Below are 20,892 nucleotides of genomic sequence, written 5' to 3'. Positions count from 1 at the left end.
GCTAGAAATATTCACATATTATCAACCCATAAAAAGCCAATTTTGTCATTAGAAAGTGAAAGTAAGTACTAGAGCTATTGAAATAAAAACTGTGATCAAATGAATACTTCCATGATTAAAAGCAGTTAGTAGGCTTAGGAGGCTCAAAATTATGCAGGGTATGATCAAGATTATATCAGAATTTAGGTCGAACTTGAGGACTGCAGCTCCGGGCCTCCACATACGTATATAAATCCCGGCCTGGGTATGGTTAAAATAATCTCTAAACAAATAAAATCATCATCTTAGCGTTACTTCCACCGGCAACACAATACATTATTTTGACTTTTTAATTATTATTATTAGAATAATTTAATCAAGAAGACTTAGATGGGCAGGCCATGTGACACGAATGGCAGAGGAAAAAAATTGTTTACAGGATTCTTGTTGGGAAACCTGATGGTAAGAGACCAGTAGGAAGGCCAAGACGAGGATGGAGGGGTAACGTTGAGATGGACATAAAAGAAATCGGCAAGGATCGAAAAGATTGGATTGATCTTGCCCCGAATAGGGACAGATGGAAGGCTTCTGTTGCTGAAGCCATAAACCTAGAGACTATAATATAGTTTTAATTAGCTCTGCATTAAAATTCCAGAAGTGTCCCTTTTTTTATTTCATTACAATTTTTATATACTTCTTATCTTCAAATATCAATATGGTATGCGAAATATCAACTTTATATTCATTTTACTAATAAGAAGGAATCACAATAATCACTACAATACTGCAGTGAATAAATTTTAATAAACCAGTAATGTATGGAAAAAGCTACAGAATTATTCAATTGCTAATGAGTGGCTTATCCTATTTAGAAATCCTCGTTCCATACATAAATTTTGCCACATGAATCAGCCGAAAATGTCATCAGAATCTGTACATGCAGCTGAAGTAAAGAAAAAAGTTACGTCACGAAGTATCCACAAGACGATTTTATTACTTTGTTTTTAAATCCACTTTTATGCTCAGATAGGCTAATCGGGACTAAACCTACAGTTTAACGTGGAACCAGTGTGCATTGTGCTTCCACCAGAGGAGGGAGGAGTCGAACACAGGACGTCTTGATTATAATGCGACAGCGTTATGCCTTTGGGAAAAAATATACAGAAAGAACTCGCATCAAACGTGACATTTTATCACCACAGAAGGTGCGTCCATTTTAGGAGGGTGATTGCCTGAGGAAGATATTTGAGACTTTCGGAAAACAACATCATTGTCCACGGAATTAGCTCTCTTGACTTGATCCACTAATGAAACGCTGTGCAATTGAAACTACCATCTCAACTTTCTAAGAGGTATGAACTAATGCAACTCCATTTTTGGAAGGGTGAGTTGTGGTTGATTTGTTATATTTAACCTTTAAAGAGCCGAGCCGGTTTTCGAAAGTAACCCCTCTCTCGCCGCAGCCTTTGCGCGCGATTTTTAAATTTTTACACTTATTTCAGAAAAACGTTATATCTCGGATACTATTTGAGCAATCTACTTCGGATAACTTTTGTTTGAAAGCAAAAACATCAGAGCACGTGACCGTGTACAATTTAGAAAGCCCAAGTGAGAAAAACGGGGTTGGGAGGGGCCAAGTCCCAAAATTTCAATGAAAAAAAAATCTGGCGTTTGCACCCTCTTCTCCCGTTATTTTGGAAAAAGGGCGCAAACATTTGCATTGTTTTCAAAGAGTAGACCTTTTGCAACAAAGCGAAACTTGTTTCAAGTTCTAGTTCTCATACAAGCTGAAATATGAAGCAATATGTACAATCCTGCATTTTGGTTAAAAATAGCTAATTTGCATATTAGAGAAAGGGGAGGGGGGTGGGTTTTCTTCCACATGACATTTCAATGTCTTGTCTCAACATCTGTCAGCGCTTACAACCTCACATACAAGTATGAAGGTCCTAAAAGCACGTGAATGTTGTAATCCGCACCATGGGTCATATATGACCCATTGGCTGTTTAAAGGTTAAGTCATTTTTCTGCTAATTTCGATAATGACGACGATAAGGTGATTAGATTAAAGTTACGAAGGGGCGAAAACAAACACAAGCTGACACTCAAAATAAAAACCCTCATAAATTATTACTTTGACAGTGGTTCCAAGCACCAGGGACTCCTTGCCTGAAAAATCAAGTTTCCAGGGTGTGCTGCACAGGATAGAGGTTGACATTCTAGTGTGTTCGAAATGGTCACGCCATGCAACCCAAGTCATTATGAAAAATAGATGAATTATTACTGGCACGGTGATCAACTTCGATGAATTCCTTGTGTTCTAAATCATTTTGTTACCTCAAAAAATATGTTCATGTAACCAACCATACGTGTATTGCTTCTCCCGCATTAGTAACATGACAGTTCAGAAAATGAATAACAACTTAGCTAATAATCTCTTCAATTCTGAACAGATTTTTCGATCTTACTTGTTTGTGAGTGATATTCTGTCAAAATAGCCTTTCATTAGCCTAGGAATACTTCATGGACAATGAACAAAGAATTTGATTTCCGTGTGTGTTTTAAATCATTTCTAGTAAGACGTTCATTTTAATCCAAACATTCAGTGGCGGCGATTAGGAGAACCGGGAAGTGGGGGATGCGGTTCCCTCGCCAAATTTTGCCACTTTTTGCCCCTGCACTATGGCCTTTTTATGCTAAGCCTTTTCTACCAAGAAAAAGTATATTGTCCTTGTCCCTCAAATGTTGGCACCCAATCGCCGCTACTACAAACATTCAGATAGATTTGTCAGTTGTACAAACCTTGTAAACTAAGAAAAGTGACTCCCAAGGAGTAAGAAAACTCTTTCAGTTAAAAACTCATACGATGAAAATACTATGCTCAGGAACATGCATTTAAATTACGAGAAACTTCACGATTGTCTACCATCGCACATTCTATCATTGTCGCCGAATACATAAAATCAAGTATGTGCCTTGTATTTGCAACACAAGCTTAAACCTAATTCACATTTATTTCACTGTATTAACATGCATGAAAGAATGTGATTAGAATGTATGGCTGCGCATGGGTAAACACTTCCTTGAAATAATTGTGTCCATCAGAGACAAAACGAAAGGAAATGGAACAAGATGCAAGAATAGATTAGAAAAGAATAAAGAGGAAAACAAGGAAAGGGAAAAGAAGTAAGTGGAAAATCGGGAGTGTAAAAGAGAGAGGGGGATACATATGTCTTACGTACACATACATGGTCTTACATTTATACTGCCCACCCTAATCTATCACTATGGAACTTCTGCCCACCCGGTCGAAAATTTCTGGCACCGTCCCTGCTGTGCAGCATACCCTGGAAACTTTATTCTTTCAGGGCAACGAGTCCCTGGCGCTTGGAACCACTGTCAAAGTAATAATTTATTAGGGTTTGTATTTTGAGTGTCAGCATGTGTTTGTTTTCGTCCCTTCGTTACTTTCATTTAATCACCATTGAACCTTATCGTTGTCATTATCAAAATTAGCAGAAATATGACTTTAAATAAAACAAATCAACCACAACTTACTCTTCCAAAAATCGAGTTTCGAGCTCTTAGAAAGTTGAGGTGGTAGTTTCAATTGCACAGCGTTTCATTAGTGGATCAAGGCAGCTAACTCCGTGAATAATTACGTTGTTTTCCGAAAGTCTCAAATATTTGTCTCAGGCAATCACCCTCTTAAAATAGACGCATCTTCTGTGGTGTTAAAATGCCACGTTTGGTGCGAGTTCTTCCTGTATATTTTTCCCCCAATGGAATAATGCTGTCGCATTATAATGAAGACGTCCTGTGTTCGATTCCCCCTCCTCTGGTGGAAGCACAATGCACACGGGTTCGGCCTACACGTTAAACTGTAGGTTTAATCCCGATTAGCCTATCTGAGCATAAAAGTGGGCTTAGAAACGAACTAACAAAATCGTCTTCTATATACTTCGTGACATAACTTTTTTTTCTTTACTTCAGCTGCATCTACAGATTCTGTTGACATTTTCGGCTGATTCATGTGACAAAATTTATGTGTGGAACGAGGATTTCTAAATAGGATAAGCCACTCATTAGCAATTGAATAATTCTGTAGCTTTTTCCATATATAACTGATTTATTACAATTTATTCACTTCGGTATTGTAGTGATTGTTGTGATTCCTTCTTATTAGTAGAACGAATATAAAGTTGATATTTCGTATGCCATATTGATATTTGAAGATGACAGGTATATAAAAATTGTAATGAAAAAAAAGGGACACTTCTGGAATTTCAATGCAGAGCTAATTAAAATTATATTATACTCTATGGCAGACATGTCCAACTTCAATCAAGCAGTGATCTACTTTTTATTGTCACAACAGGCAGTGAACTACTATCAATCGTTAATCTTTGCAAAAATCTGTACCTACTCAGCCATTATACATTATAGAAGTTGAATTCAAATAACGTATATTCGTATAATTACAATAGATAACTGCGATCGACCAACAAACGCCCCGAGATCGACCGGTCAATCGCGATCGACGCGTTGGACATGCCTGCTCTATAGCATACTTAAACCCGAAGGTTTATGGCTGCAGCAACACAAGCCTTCCATCTGTCCCTATCCTGGGCAAGATCAATCCAATCTTTCCTATCCTTACTGATTTATTTTAGGTCCATCTCAACGTTATCCCTCCATCCTCGTCTTAGCCTTTCTACTGGTCCCTTACCATCAGGTTTCCCAACAAGAATCCTTTAAACTATTCTTTCCTCCGACATTCGCCTGCCCATCTAACTAAGTCTTCTTGATTAAATTATTCTAATATTAATTAAAAAGTCGAAATAATTTATAATAAAAGTTGCTGGTGGAAGTAACGCTAAGATGATGTTTAGATTTGTTTATTTGGAGATTATTTTAACCATAGCCAGGCCGGAATATATATATACGTAGTGGAGGCCCGGAGCTGCAGCCCTCAAGTTCACCCTCAATTCTGATTTAATCTTGATGATACCCTGCATAATCTTGAGCCTCCTAAGCCTACTAGCTGCTTTTAAACATGGAAGTATTCATTTGATCACAGTTTTTGTTTCAACAATGACAAAAAGTGGCTTTTTATGGGTTTATAATATGTGAACATTTCCGGCATAGATAATATTCACAAGTAAAATATACATGTTATTAACACCAGGTTACACTTAAATATTTAATCATTCATATATCCCCTAGTATATGTACTTATTGAATTTGATTGGGTGGGCAACCAGGTGGGCACAGGAATTTTTGGGTGGGTGCTTGCCCACCCGTGCCCACCCCTGTCGCCGTCCCTGAATGAATGGGAAAAGAAAGTGATAGAAAAAGGAGGTGACAAAATAATTCTGTTTTGCAGATATGTGGACGATTGTTTTGGCGTATGGAAGGGAACAAAAGGCAGCTCGACATTTTTGCCAAAGAAATACAAGATGAAGAAAGAGGGATTTTATTGGAACTTGAAATAGAAGAAGAAGGCAAGTTAAGCTACCTTGATATATTGATGAAAAGGAATAGAGGAGAAGAAATTAAAACCGCTTGACATCAGAAGAAGTGTGCAGCAGGGGTATTCTGCCACAAAAGAAGTGATGTAAGTGAGGTGACAAAAATAAATTTCATAAAGAATATGGAGGACAGAATAACGAAAATATGCACGAAGGAATGTGAAAAAGAAGGCAAAATAAATAGCCTATGGAAACAGCTGGAAAAGAATGGTTAAGAGAAGCAGGATAGACTGGACATAAACAGAAGAAGGAAGAAAAGAGGAAGGGGAGAATTGGAAGAGAAAGAAAAAGAGAGGAGGTTTGGAATAAGGAGTATGGGGGAGACCACAGAAAAGATATGCAAAGTGCTTAGGAAAGCGGGCATTAAAACTTACAGGAAGGGAGGGAGAAGCATTTTAGGAATAGCAAAGAATGCAAACAAGAAAAAGGAAAACAGAGAAGAGGAAGGGATTATCTACGAAGTAAAATGTAAAGAATGTCAGAGTGTGTACATAGGAGAAACGAAAAAGAGACTGAAAGATAGGTTGAAACAACATAGGGATGATGTACGACTTAAGAGAGAGAGAAATGCGATATTTAAACACACGAGAGAAACAGGACATGACATAGAGTGGGATGAGGCTAAGCAAATAGGAAGGGAGAAGAGAATGCTAGTGAGAAAATGGAAGGAGGCCAAGGAAATAGAGAAGAAAGGTGAAGAAGACACAATGAACTGGAATGGTGGACTGAAGTTAAACAAAGAATGGAAGAAAGTGTTAGAAAGAGTGGAAAGGACAAGAGAGAAAGAGGAGAGGAGAAGGAAGAAAATGAAGGAAAAAGAGCGTGAGATATAAAGCCCAATCCACATTCTATATGAAAGTATATATTTTTCGCCTTTTAGGTGAAAGTAGGGTTCACTAGTGAAAGCCACCTGCTAGAAAGTTCCAAACAACTTTCTAATAGTCTGGAGGGAGTAATGTTTTGTGTATATATAATGCCCTGTTTTTGGTATCTTGTTACTTTTGTACTTGATACAGAGTCTGATGAAGACCTTGCTAGAAGGTTGAAACGTTACATTTAGTTTATGTTTTTAATAAAATAAATTACTGCCTTGGTCAGCATATTTATATTTTTTTATACATATAAATACCGTGCGTCCATTTCGATCTGCAGCCGAGAGATCGGGAGAAACGTGGCGGGCGGCGCTGATGGAGGTGCCGACATTTGCGGCCTGTAATGCCCGCATATTTTTATGGACATATTCAGACATTTATATAAATATTGCAAAACTAGCACTAACCTGTGTTATAAGAGTTGTTCAAAGTGATGTCCACCTACATTCACACATTCCTGGCATCGTTTGATGAAATTTTGATTCACACGCTAAAGTTCTTCTTCCGTAATTATTCCTAGTTCTGCCCTTATATTGTCTTTTAGTTCGTCGATGCTATGAGGGTTATTTCGGTAGACTCTATTTTTCAAGGTTCCCCACAAATAATAGTCACATACGGTAAGATCTGGCGAACGTGAAGGCCATAAACCTCTTGAAATTATTCTGTCATCAAACACCTCCCTTATAGCGTCCAAAGAATCAGCGGCGGTATGGGCTGTGGCCGAATCTTGTTGAAAATACCCATATTGTCTCTCATTATCTGATAACAACTGAAAAAACGGCGCGAGTATTTGTGTGCGGTACCTCTCTGAATTTATTGTGTCTTCAAAAAATATAGGCCCTATTATTCTTTTGGCACTTACAGCACACCACACACCAATTTTTGCATCGTGTAACGGAACTTCGTGTATTATTCGGGGATTTTCAGTGCTCCAGTATCTATTGTTCTGTGAACAAACATGACCACGCAAGTGAAACCATGCCTCATCCGAAAAAATTATTAACTGTGTATCAACAATACCATCTACAATATTCTGCAAAACCCAATTACAGAAATTTACTCTACTTACGTTGTCAGGGGGCCGTAATTCTTGCACTATAGAAACTCTGTACGGTTTTAATTTTAGTAGCTTAGTGGCTGTATGTGCTGATGATTTTGACACGCCCATCTCCTGTGAAACACGGCGTAGAGGTTTGTTTGGAGAACGTTCTAACGCTGCACCAATTTCATCGAGTTTTGCTTCGGTTAGAATCCGTCGATTTTGCTTAGGTGTTATGAAATTTAACGATCCAGTTTCTCGTAATTTAAGGACAAGACGTCTAACCGTATCTCTATGTGGAGGTGAAACGCCTGGGAATTTCTGTACAAATTGCCTACACACGTCTCAACACGAGTCTGTTTTCACGTAAGTGTCATACATAAAAATTCTTTGTTCTAACGTGAACCTTGCGGCTGGCATTCCAATCGTCTGACTGACACAACACACATACACACTGCAATAACACAAACAAGTAACGGCAAGTAACCAAGAATAACACTCTTACGCACAGTACGAAATTAACACGCTCTTGGTTTACATCTGCCTGCCACTATATTCACAGCTCTGTAGTCGCGAAGGAACAAAAAACTTGAGCTAGGAGATTTCGGATTGCAAGGAAGCTCACGAACACCGTTAGCTTTTAACGGTTCGTCTGCAGCGTAATCTTGATACAGTGTTGCACATTCGAAACCTCCAAACGATCCCCATCGACACAAAACTCTTTCAAGGATATAAACTTAAGCAGGACGTTACTGGTCAAAACTATGATTAAAATGTTTTACAGAGTATTATCTGTGGCTCTTAATATAATTTCTAAAGCGTATTTATTTGTGTATATAAGGGTGGAACTTGGAAGAATTACAGAAGAACTTTTGCGTGTTATAACACAGGTTAGTGCTCGTTTTGCAAGATGTCCACAAAAATAAGCGGGCATTACAGGCCTCAAATGTCGGCATCTCCGTCAGTGCCGCCCGCCACGTTTCTCCCGATCTCTCGGCTGCAGATCGAAATGGACGCACTGTATATATCAAATTTGCTCCTTTTGGGAAATTTGGGAAGTGCTTGACCTCCAAAAGTTGGTGGCACCTATGATTATTTTTAACTACATTACAAGTAAATAGGGCTGAGTGAATACCACTTTGATGGGGCATAAGGTGTGAGCCTTTCTGAACACACCAAAATGTCCACCTCTCTACTATGTAGTACACTCTGGACTACATTTTGCATACTAACGAGACTTTGGCATCTGGTTTCACAGCCAGTATAATCCTCTGTGGGATTTATTTTGTGTGCTCTCGTTGTGTGTTCATGATTGTTATTTCATCAATTTTATAATAGGTCCTAATTATGAAGCAACCTATAAATATGCTTTATAAAGTAAAATATTAAACTGCTATTATAACTTACCTTATCACCATTCATCCTCACCTTCGCAATTAGCCAAAAGTGGTAGAAAAGCAAAGTGAAATAAAACAAATCAATCAATTAATCAGTGAATACCACTTTTAACTGATCTTGATACTGCTGCTGATCCCCACCAGTATGAATATCCATACTTGTAAATTGTTTAAATTCTACGAAATTCAGAATATTTATAAATGTTGACAAATAAATTTTCCCCTGCAACTATGTCATATTAATCTACTACAAGTTGAATTGTCGGAATTTTTACCACTGTTTCTGATTTTTATTTGTATCTATTTTTCAGAGACTGATTCTGTCTCCATCCTCAGGATAGTGTATTTGTCTCTAACTTGTCACCTGTCAGTAGTCCCCGAACATATCTTGTGTTTGGGGAAGGTTTCAGTATACGTGGTTATAGTGTGAGGTGTGATATAAACAGAGTGTCTGGGAGGATAATATATCAGTAACTGAGTCTTCACATTGTCTCGGTCTGGGTAAGACCTGTTTTTGAATGTAAAGTATCAGGGAGAATAATTTTTGCTGTGTCTCATGCTCCACCTTGTCAAAGAATTTTGAGATTGACACTTGAAGTAATCTACTTGAGAATTTACATTTGAATCTCCTTCAGTGCTGCTTACGTGCAACTGTAACCTACACTATAACCATGCATATTGACACCTTCCCCAAACACATCCTGTGTTCAGAGACTACTAACAGATGACAAGTTAATACACCACCCTGAGGATGCAGAAGGAACCAGTCTCTGAAACTTAGAGACAAATAGAAAAAAAAAAAAAAAGACTAAAAGTTCATCAATTCAACATGAATGAATCACCACTGATCGGCTACAAAGAACAAACTACTGCAATTTTGTTATGAAATAATCATAATTGCATGTGAGATAATAATTGGACCACAAATTACATTTCTTCCACAATATTGTCACAAAAATAATACATTATGCATTTTACATAATTTGCAGGATAATAAAATGTTGCATATCATTTTTGTTGACTCTGCTAGACACTTGGACTTAGGAAAATTGAAAATTGATAGATTGATTGAGTTGGTGTTTTAAGTCCACTTTATGCACAGATGGCTAATCGGGACTGGACCTACAGTTTAAAGTGAAATCCGAAACATTATGTGCCACCACCGGGTATCGAAGCTGGGACCACTTGATTACAAGGCAACGATGCTACCACTGCACCATTGGGGAGGCTGACTTTGGAAAAGTATAGTGATTAAATTCAAGCCAGTGATTTCTGATACTGATTCAGTGGTATTGGCAGATTATTATAGACTCAACCCTCCAAATAATTCATAATTCCAAGTATCATATACTAGTACATTTAATCATGTCATATGAAACTTTTAGCAAGTTTCACACAGATTGTATGGACTTATTATTTATGACTGACTGCATTCAACTAGAAACATATCTTTCCTTTGCCAGATAGGTGTCCTTATGTACCTGCTTCACACTAAGCTTGGACTGAGTGCAATTATAGGTGCTGCATTTTGCATTCTAACAATGACTCCTCTGCAATTCGTAATTGGGAAGAAAATGTCATCCAATTCTAAAGCCATATCTGTAAGTAAGGAATTACATTGTTACTTATTGATACCTTGAAAGAGTTTATATTTCATTTAAGCAAAGTAAGTGGAACCTTGGTTATATTTTTAAGAGTCAGGTCTAAAGACCTTATGAAGTGGTACAATATGTTATCGAAGAAAATTTCATAACACATTGCCTTGAAGGGAAGGTTTAATATATGATGCAGGAAAATCAGGTGTCCATTGTAAATGTTTAAAATATAAGGCTTTAAATAATATATTACCATGTCACAAATAAATTACTTAAGATTGTTTGTGAAGCTGAAAATGTAATATACGTATTTTGGAATTTATTTGTTACTCCAGGCTAAAATGCTTGTGACATTTAATGATCATTTCATTCTTAAGTTCAGACCAAAAGAGTGGGAAAGATGATCAGGTATGTCAGCGGCTCATTATAAGGAATTTTTCTGTTGTAGTCAGGTTCTTGAGGTAAAATTGATGAAGAACTAGCAATAGCAGTAGTAGCAGCAGTAGTATCATTATTATAAGTTTTGTTTATTATTATGTCTTTGAAAAATCTTCATACTTGATATGGGGGAGCAATATTGGTTTTTACACTTAGGTACATTCTAAAATTTTGTTTTAACTTTACTCATCTCAATCAAGGAAAATATTTGTTCTCCTGGAAGTTAGAGTCCAATTTTACTTGGACTAAGCATAGATTACTGATATACATATTACTTTATTAATAAGACATAAATATATTAATTTTAGTAGCAGAGGCATGACTTAAGAAATTTTAAGTAGTTCCATGACCAATGGTATAAGTGACAAACATAATATTTCAAAGAAATTGTACATATCAGCCATATTACATATCTCTTCCTCATTGTTCTTCCAAATGGAGTTTCATGGAATAAAAAAATTCTAAATTTACATCTATGATACCGAAAATGTTTGGTTTCATCATTGCTTTTGTGATTGCTTCAATTGTAGTAATCAATAACCAAAAATGACAGTTGTCTATCTAAGAATGACTTGCATGTATTTTTTTATATATTTCTGTAAATAGCCTTCAAAGCTCTTGTATGTTTTCAACAGTAATTTATTTTGAAATGTCATTTGCAGTACAAATCTGAGGATGTGTTACTTTGATATTTTAGTTAGAGCAAAGAATATTTGTGTACTGAAGCAAGTAAATTTCATTGCAGGAAGCAAGTGATGAGAGAATGAAGAAGATAAATGAAGTCCTTCAGGGAATAAAACTTCTTAAGCTGTATGGCTGGGAGAATGTATTTTACAAGAAGGTTCTCTCTATAAGAAATCAGGAGTTGAAGCTTCTGGACAAGGACTCATTGTACTGGGCACTCATGAGTACGTATTGCTTCGCATGTGAACCAGAGGAACATAACTCCAAAAATTCAGTTTTTGGTCTTGTTTAATGTATCTCCTCTGAAGAGCTCTATTTGGAATGAGATCGATGTATCTCCATCTCTAATCCTTAGCAGTAAATTAATCACATTTCTCCATTTTACTGACTTCTTAAAAGTCGAACGTATTTCTAAGAATACATATCGGTAATTTTGATAAATTGGAGTGAGTTATTTTTATCTGGTTCTCACACAATGTTATAAGGCATTCAATTGTTTTCAATGGATTAAATAATAAATATTTTGAACAATATATATTGAAGTGTGACTCAAATGAAGATTGGGGATCAAGAGTCACCGGGATGTATCAAATTATAAAGCGAGAGGTTTACCGTTCGTAACTACTGTAAAAAGGCTCGCCCCGGTCAATGATGGAAAATATGAGTTATAACTGAGTGAGAACGCTCTATCCACACTATCATACCTGCCCGTTGTTCCTGAAGATTCCTGTCCTAGATGAAGATGTAAGTTGCGTTCATAACATGTCAGTCGGTACTTCCACTCTGAACAATGTTCCTCCGCTATCCCGTACCAATTGTATCGAAAGTAGTATATGAGTAAATTGAGAGCGATGTCCTTCCGTACTTCTCTTTTATACTTCTGCCAGACTAGAGGTTATTACTCCTCCAGTTCTCTATCGGCGAGGCTACTTTCGTAACCTCAGCACGGATCGCATTCTTGGGATAACTAAAGACAGTCAATGAAGGCGACAGGTTAATGAACAGAGTAAAGAGAGCATTAAACGAGCCTCATCTCTAACTTTACTCATTATACCTCATCAATATGAATGAAATGGGAATAATTTCTGATACCAGCTATTGTGTGGGTGTGTGTGAAGTGGATGCAGACTAACATGACTCGGACATCTGGACTCACAACCAGTATAATCCTCTGTTGTTGGGCTTGTGTTCCAACCGTTGCTAGCGGAGGACACTAAAACCTAATCAAGCACTAACTCGCATTACAAACATGGTGTGGGTTATTTCTATCCAACGTGATGTCTTGCAGGAACAAACTGGTTCGCTACCTTAACCAGTTTGGTGGCTGAGTTGGCAAAGTGCCACCCAAGTTCCCATGTTTGAGTCCCAGCCTGTGCGTGGGTGTTCTTCATTAGTTTTCCTTCATCAATTTAATCTAATTGTCAATTATCCTCATCAACATGATTAGCCAAAAGTGGCAGAAAAGTTATGCTAAATAACAGAAATATAAGAAATAACACTCTACCTTGTATGTTATTAACTAGAATGCACAATGAAAAGTAGTGAAATGCAGTAGATATGCTAAGAAATATATGGGTTAAATTCAATTATGTACAGAAGTTATTGAACAAATGTTAAAGGGAGCTCATGAAACAGCTGCACCCTGATAGCTATCCTCTGACTGAGTAGTGATTCCAAAGCTTCTATAGTGCAGATATTTGGTAATGATGCTTAATACAATTGTAGATTCACTTTGGTGTTCCTAATATACATATTTTTTAACATAAATATTTCTCTTACAGCATTTCTGACACATGCTTCATCAGTCCTGGTGACTCTTGTGACATTTGGAGTGTACTTTGCAACTGAGACTTCATCATTGTCAGCAGGAAATGTGTTTGCTGGCCTAGCTCTATTCAACCAACTCACTGTGCCTCTCTTTATATTCCCTGTTACTGTTCCTATTATTATTAATGCCATGGTGAGTACTGAATACATTTTACAGTATGAGTCAATAACCCTGAAGTGATAATGATTCTTATATTTGTGCTGATTTTAGTCAGTGTTCAGAAGTAACAATTACTTTTTGATTAATGCTAACTGTAACATGTTAGTTTTGATATGAATAACTGTAACCCAGTTACTTTTTCAGATAACAAGTAATGAAGTTAAATTTTATTTCTTTTATAGTAACCTTTTCCATACAGTAATGTACAAAATTATGATTTCTAGAAAAAATATCTACACATACTAACCTTTAGGTACAGTCCTCTTTTTCCTGAGTAAATGTTTTGATGTATTTTTCAAATATAATAATTTACTTTTTATTTTCTTATCTTTATTTGTTCTTTTCTTATTTAGCATCACGTTTCACCACACAATGATCATTGCATGAAAGTGATGAAGTTACATTCCCAAAGAACAACCATGCCCAGGTCGAAACCAGAACCCAGAAAGTTTTTTGGTGAGATTGAAAGTCGAAACTCAGGCCTGATTCTCACATGATTTCTTTTGCTGGCTTGGTGATAGCTACCAACGTTCCTAGGTTCCAATCCCAGCATGGATATGGTTGTTTTTTGCGAGTGTACTTCATCAATTTAACCATTTTATTACTAATCTTCATAATCATGATTAGCCAAAAGTCTCAATAAAGTGATGGTAAATATAAATAATACAGCAAAGTTTATATTGTTATAATTTGGTGAAAATTAATATTAATATTAGATGGTCACACATCAATAAGAGAAAGAACAGTCTGCTTGCAGTTCATATATGATACACAATTATGTGAGTTATCTAGATTAAAGTAATGATAAAAGTAATCTTTCTTACTTTGTAAAGTAATGGTAACTAGCTGAGGTTCAAATTCAAAGTGAGAAATTAATTGTAACTGGGTTTCCTTTTTCAAAAAACGTAACTGTAACTCTGTTACTTTATAAAAGTAACTTCTGAAAGACGGATGTCTGTCAGTGTTGACATTATATTTGTACATTGTAGCAATTTAAAGTTCTTCAGAATAGTTATAAGGTGCTGCAATGTATATATACCAGGTGGTCCAAAAGTCCCGGAATGGTCATATATCGTGAATAATACACATCAAATCGGAAAACGAAAAAATACGTGTTTAATCAGTGAAATAAAGCTATTTAATGATATCACACTTGATTCCTCACCCTCACCCCCTGGGGCTGGGGTGGGGGCAACTGTGAAATTTTAAATGGAAATCCCCATTTTGTATTGTAGAATCAGAAAGAGGACTTCATTCCGAGTCCAACGAGCTATCAACCATCCTCCTAGCTCAATTAGGAACGGAGATATGGTGATTTTAAATTTTTCAGAGAGAGAGAAGAGGGGAAAAAAAGAAGTGAAAATTTCATAAAACCCTAAAAATATTCAAAGGGCCGCTCTGCCCCTAATTGAGCTAGAGTGAAAGCGATCGCAGATTCGGAATCTGCACGTCAAGACCTTTCAATAGAGTATACGATTGACCCCCCAGATTCCGAAAATTAAAAATCACCATATCTCCGTTCCTAATTGAGCTAGGAGGATGGTTGATGTTTGTTGGGCTCGGAATGAAGTCCTCTTTCCGATTCTACAATACAAAATGGGAGTTTCTATTTAAAATTTCACAGTTGCACCCCAAGTGTGATATCATTGAATAGCTTTCTTTCACTTATTAAACACGTATTTTTTCATTTTCCGATTCGATGAGTATTTCTCATATGTGACCATTCCGTGACTTTTGGACCACCCAGTATATGTGTGTGTATGTGAATAGAAATCCAATAGAAATTATGAAATTATTCTAAGGCAACAGTTATAAATTGTTCATTTTATGTAGGTTAGTACAAAGCGTCTGGAAGAATTTCTCTCCCTACCAGAGGTCTCCAGCTGTCTTCCAATTAGTTCCTCTCCAAATCCAAATCCAAATGTTTGCAACAGGACTAAGGTTTCTCTCAATGCAGCAACTCCAAAGGTAACTGTTACATCATATACTTTCATTTCCACTTGTGTTAGGATATATTTCGAATTTAAATACATTGTTTTGTATTTTTTTTAGTATGAAGAAGGAAGTTCTTTAGTCTATTTTAAAAGGAATTTATGGTGTGTTTCACATATACTACATGCGGCGTTTTAAAATGTTAAGATGTACCTTTGATCAGTAGTGGCTTCTGCCTTCACACATGCACACCCAAATAAATCTGTAATGCAAATTATTATTGTTATACTTATTCATTGAACTCTGTCTCCTTCGAAACATAAAGTGTTCCCATGCCGCTTCACCAAGAGAGATTGTGAAGAAGAAAGCGGTCAGTGATTTCAACCCACGTAGACTGAGGCAGCTCGCGGCTTGCACTGTGCGAGTTTCCTTTCCTCTGATGCTGTTGCAGCAGTCATGTAGAGAACGCTGATTGGGTCTTCTGACTTGGGGCCCGTGCCTGGGGATTTTGCATCATAAAGAAACCCCATGAACACAGCAGTCGCTGTGTTAGCAAATGTAGTGTTGCAAACCCATTCCATTCGAGACTGCGTGATGGATTGGAAGGAACCCATGCATCATTGCAAATTGAGGGATTCTCTTTAGAAAAGGGAAGTCTCGATTGTATATTGTCCCTCTCATCCTGTCCCGAGCAAGGAACAAGGGGAAGGGGAGGGAGGTAACTGAAAGCGAGACGGGTGTTTTAAACATGTCTGGTATTGCCTTTGCTTAGTGCATCTTGGCCAAAATAAATGGTACCTGTGGTGCAGTAGCAAAATTATCAACCCGTGCATAGGAAGCATACATCAATCAGTCAGCTGTTTTGCATTGTGTGGCTGTTGCTGCATTGCAAAATTGTTTAGCACTGTCAAAAGGTCGTTCCTGTTTCAGTGCAAAGTGTTTGCTTTCATGATGAATAGGAAAACTGTACATAGCGAAAGCAGAGAATTAATATTTAATATTGGATTACAACTGATTTCCTCCATGTGGTAGTTGGATGTATGCCAAAGTTATTATTCTCCTTGTTCATTAATATCAGTGGAGTGGGTGAGGAAGTTTTTACGAAATATTTTGCAAATCGACAATAGTATTGATATTGTAGATCGGTATTTCCATGTTTTGAGTGATTTTGTCAGGTTATTGAATTACATATTGAACAATAACATCGCTCTTCTCATGATTGGCTGGAAAATGTCAGAAATATTTGAAATTTGTAAAAAATCCGTGTTAAGAAAAATCATGGAATGTAACTCTGTCATAGCCTCATTTTTCAGTGAAAGATGATCAAAACTTTGGGTTGCCAATACATTTAGCATCATTATGTATGCAAAAACGGGTGTGAGTATTTGACAGGGGTGGTACTACACTTCTTCTGGATGCGAGACTGAAGTGCACACCCATAGAGCAACACCACCAGCCACCACTGCCTTTGATTTCTTAAATTTACATGCTTGACCACCAAGCCTGTAACTGTATGGAACAGGAATAACATTAAACTCCCTACAAAATGTATAGTCTATAATTTATTTATATTATATTTTAGCAGAAGTTATGTGGAATTATTATATATTTGTGTAAGAAGAGAATTCAACCATGTTCATGCTCTGAATTTAAACAGTTCATTTAGGAATATCCACCATGATTGTTACAATACTTTTTATATGTTTCATATAGTTAGTAAACTTAAATGCATAGTTATTCTATTTTGTTGTTAACTTTTACACAGCTCATTCAAGAAAAAGCTCTAAAAGTTAGGGGGAAAGTTTAGTCATGAACATGGACGTTCGTAGGATTTTTCCCAGGGAGGGGCAAGCAAGGTATTTTTTCCAGGGGGCGAACGAGGTACATTTTACCCCATACTGGTGTTATCCCCTCAAAAAACATCTCGTCAATTTGAAAAGTTATCACGTTCATGCATTTTTAACACATATTTTTGTGGCTGAAATGAAATTATGTGTGTGAAATATGTAATTTTTTGGTTGATTTTCATTTTCCAGGGGAGGGGCCATGCCCTCCTTGCCCCCTTACAGACATCCATGGTCATGAACTCTTTGTTGTGGAGTATCTCACATAAAAATCTCATTTTGGGGATTTTGGAAACAGTGGAACATTTATTCATTGGATTAAATGTTGAATATATTAAACCTATACCTTGTTCCATCTAACTGTAGAACAGGGCCGCTCATATCGGCAGAGGAGGAGGAGGAAAATTCAAGTGGTGAAAGTGCAGCATTGCCAACCATACGGTCCTGACCGTACATGTACGGACATTTCATGGCATGTACGAATGTACGGTCCAGACATTAGTCCGTACGCTAAATGCACGGCTTGTCAAAATTTGCACTTGCCATTTTATCCCTAATATTTCCCAAAGAAATTCTTAAGCCAATCATACGAACCTGGAGATAAAATTATGGTCCATTTGCCATGTGCATTCGGTATTATCCTTTTCAAAAGTTTGCAACGCTTACAGAGAGAAGGAGGAAATCGGGTAACTCCCGTCACTCATTACACAATTCTGTTTCTCTCACTGTTCATTGGTGGAGCCGTCTCGCATCACTACTTGCGCAGAGACTTGTTCTCATGTGCCTGGTCTACAGTTAGCTGGTACGGAGTTTAGTCTCTATATTTTACGCTAATATTTTATTCGATCTAATATTTTTTTGACTTTGGCTATTCTGTCTGAATAATAACAAACTGAACTTAATATCTGTTAAGAACAACAGCGTTCTGTGAACGGTAATATTCAGTCACCATAGTCGATGGGCTTTTTTTAAAATTTTGCAAACATTACATGGAATTATTATGTATTTGTGTAAGAAGAAAACATTAACTTGACTTTTTCAGCCCCCACCAGAAGACACAAACAAGGTGCATAATAAAGCTTTAAGAGGAAGCTGTGACAGTGTGTTTGGGTTAGGGAATATCGAAGAAGATGAAGAGGATCAAGATGAGCTGGTCAATGGTTCGATGCTAGTTGAGGAACATGAGAGCACCACAGCTGCAACAGTAGAGGATGGAGCCTTCACATGGAATGTGGACATGGGAAAGACATCAATAGCTCTCAAAGTTAAATCAGTTTCTATTCCCAAGGGTAGGTTCATTCATTTCAAGGTAATGTTCTTTCTATTTGTAAATTTACTGTTTGAACACAGGGTAGGTTAGCCATAATTCTCCTTTGCCAATGCGGGATGGACACAGACACACACACACACTCACACACTGAACATGAGTGTAAAATCTGCTTTTACATGCTAACACATTGATCATCAGGGTGGAGTGATTATCACATCGCATTACAATGTCAGGGGTCCCAGGTTCGAATCCTGGAATGGGAATGGGTGTTCTTTGGAAGTGTAAGATAAGATAAGATAAGATTAATTTCCATCCACTTGATCATACGTGTATAAGTACAAATAGCACTATCATATGAGATAGGTCAATTACATGTATAATTTTGAGTACAAAGGAATTAACACATACTTATGCATATTAAAAAAATATAAAATAGTATAAAATAACATAAAAAATAAAAGAATAATCCAGGTTATGTCTATTAATGAGAAGAAAAATCAAAGATTATGTCTATTAATGAAAAGTATGATCTAAGTACTCCTCTGTGCTATAAAACAAATACTTCATTAGCAAGCTCTTTACTGTAATTTTAAATTTAGTTGGATTATCATTCTTGAATTCCCCTGGCAGTTTGTTATAAAGTTTTACACCTTGAAATCCTAGACCATTATGCGTTTTGGATGTGTGGACAGTAGAAAGGTGGAGGGAGTTATGCATATGAGTGCTGTATTTGTGTTCCAGATTTTTTGAGAAGATTTCAGAATTTGTTTAAATAAAGTACAATTTTTCTAATATGTACAAACATGGAAGAGGTAATATTTGAAATTCATTGAAAATTTGTTTTGTTGGGTTTGAGAGGGATACATTTTTAATAATTTTTAATATCCATTTTTGCCAAATAAAATTTTTTTGTATTTTGAGTGAACTGCCCCAGAAAGAGATACTATGTAAGTACAGGTTGAATCTGTCCAGAATATACTGTCCTTAAATCATTTAAAGATAAAACGTTTCTCAGAATTCTCATCATGTAGCAGAGCCTGCTTAACTTTTGAGTTAGAATAGTAATTTGCATGTCCCAAGACAGGTTTGTGTCTATCCATACTCGTAAGAATTTTATTGCATTGCTCTCTTTGACGACTTCATTGTTAATAATTACATTTAAGTTTTTTGTTTGTTTTACTGGATTAAAATTTATTAGAACTGTTTTATTAACATTCAGGGAAAGGTTTTTGTTGTTTAGCCAGGTATTTAGTTGTGTTGTTGTTGAAATTGAATTCTTTTGAAGTTGCTCATGTTCCAGGCTTTTTACTATGATATTTGTCCCTTCATCAAATTCATTATATAATCGTGATTAGTCAAAAGTGGCAGAAAAGTTAGCAAATCAAACCAAATCAATCAATCAGTCAATTATATGTTAACACCCAACAATGATATATTGTATATGTTCAATACAGATTGGAGAAAACAGTGCGTACTGTAAAAACAGGATGCCTGGCAACCCTAACCCAAGGTTGTATTACTTGTATATATCAATCTTGTATTAAATAAGCCCGTTTATACAAATAATATAGCAATAATAACATGCAATAATTTAAATATGATAATTAAAGTGCTGTTTAGTTAACAAGATGACCCTCTCCAAGAACATAAAAAGGGAGAGCTGAAAGAGTTAAAATTCAAAATGTGAATTTAAGAACAGATTAAATTATAAACTCCGATTCCTGTCAGTCATTTACGTGCTGCTCCATGTCGCACTACAATATGTGACAAGAATCACATGCAAAGTTGAATGATGCTAATAAATCAATCAATCAATCAATGGATCAGATTTTTGTTGGACTTAAGACTGTGAAATCCGACAAAAAATCACATGCATAAGTGAAGTCGTATGTAATCTATTTTTTTGTCTGATATGATACAAAATTTCATCAGACAAACTTTTAGCCCATGCGTGCAATTTTTGTCAGATGTAGCAGTTTTGTATTTGCCAGTCTCTGACATCCATCAAAAAATGCATCCATCGGACTCTTATGAGTCCAGTGTTTCTTGGATGTCCCAGTACAACATATTTTTGTCATGTATGACATTTGTTGGATGTGACATCGACAAATAATGCATGCATAAACAGGGACCTAGACTGCTACTGCACCATTCCAAAGTTTCCACTGGGATTTTATCACTCCATTGGCTCACTTTATCTTACTAAATGTAGCAACGCAGCCGAACATATTTTTTCCTTTCCCTCCTGGCGTAATACTGGATTTGCACAGGTTAAAATGAAACTGAATTGTGATTAGAAATCAAGAATAATCCAGCAAGTCAGG

At 36.5% G+C, this 20,892-nt stretch overlaps 1 protein-coding gene across 3 annotated transcripts in view; it reads left to right on the top strand.

Annotated features, from left to right (window-relative positions):
• Positions 1-20,892, top strand: part of Sur (Sulfonylurea receptor) — a 147,269-nt gene that overhangs the window by 79,418 nt on the left and 46,959 nt on the right. For all 3 annotated transcript variants that reach the window (XM_083123523.1, XM_083123522.1, XM_083123520.1), the window contains exons 6-10: positions 10,282-10,419; positions 11,597-11,759; positions 13,317-13,495; positions 15,356-15,490; positions 18,341-18,587. In XM_083123523.1, the coding sequence (XP_082979649.1) occupies positions 10,282-10,419; positions 11,597-11,759; positions 13,317-13,495; positions 15,356-15,490; positions 18,341-18,587 (862 nt within the window). The remainder of the gene's footprint in view (positions 1-10,281; positions 10,420-11,596; positions 11,760-13,316; positions 13,496-15,355; positions 15,491-18,340; positions 18,588-20,892) is intronic.

Source organism: Lepisma saccharinum, chromosome 6 (assembly GCF_977018435.1).
Source record: "Lepisma saccharinum chromosome 6, izLepSacc3.1, whole genome shotgun sequence".
Lineage (NCBI taxonomy): Eukaryota > Metazoa > Arthropoda > Insecta > Zygentoma > Lepismatidae > Lepisma > Lepisma saccharinum.
Note: the sequence above shows the minus strand (reverse complement) of the source record. Positions and strands in the feature narration are given on the sequence as shown.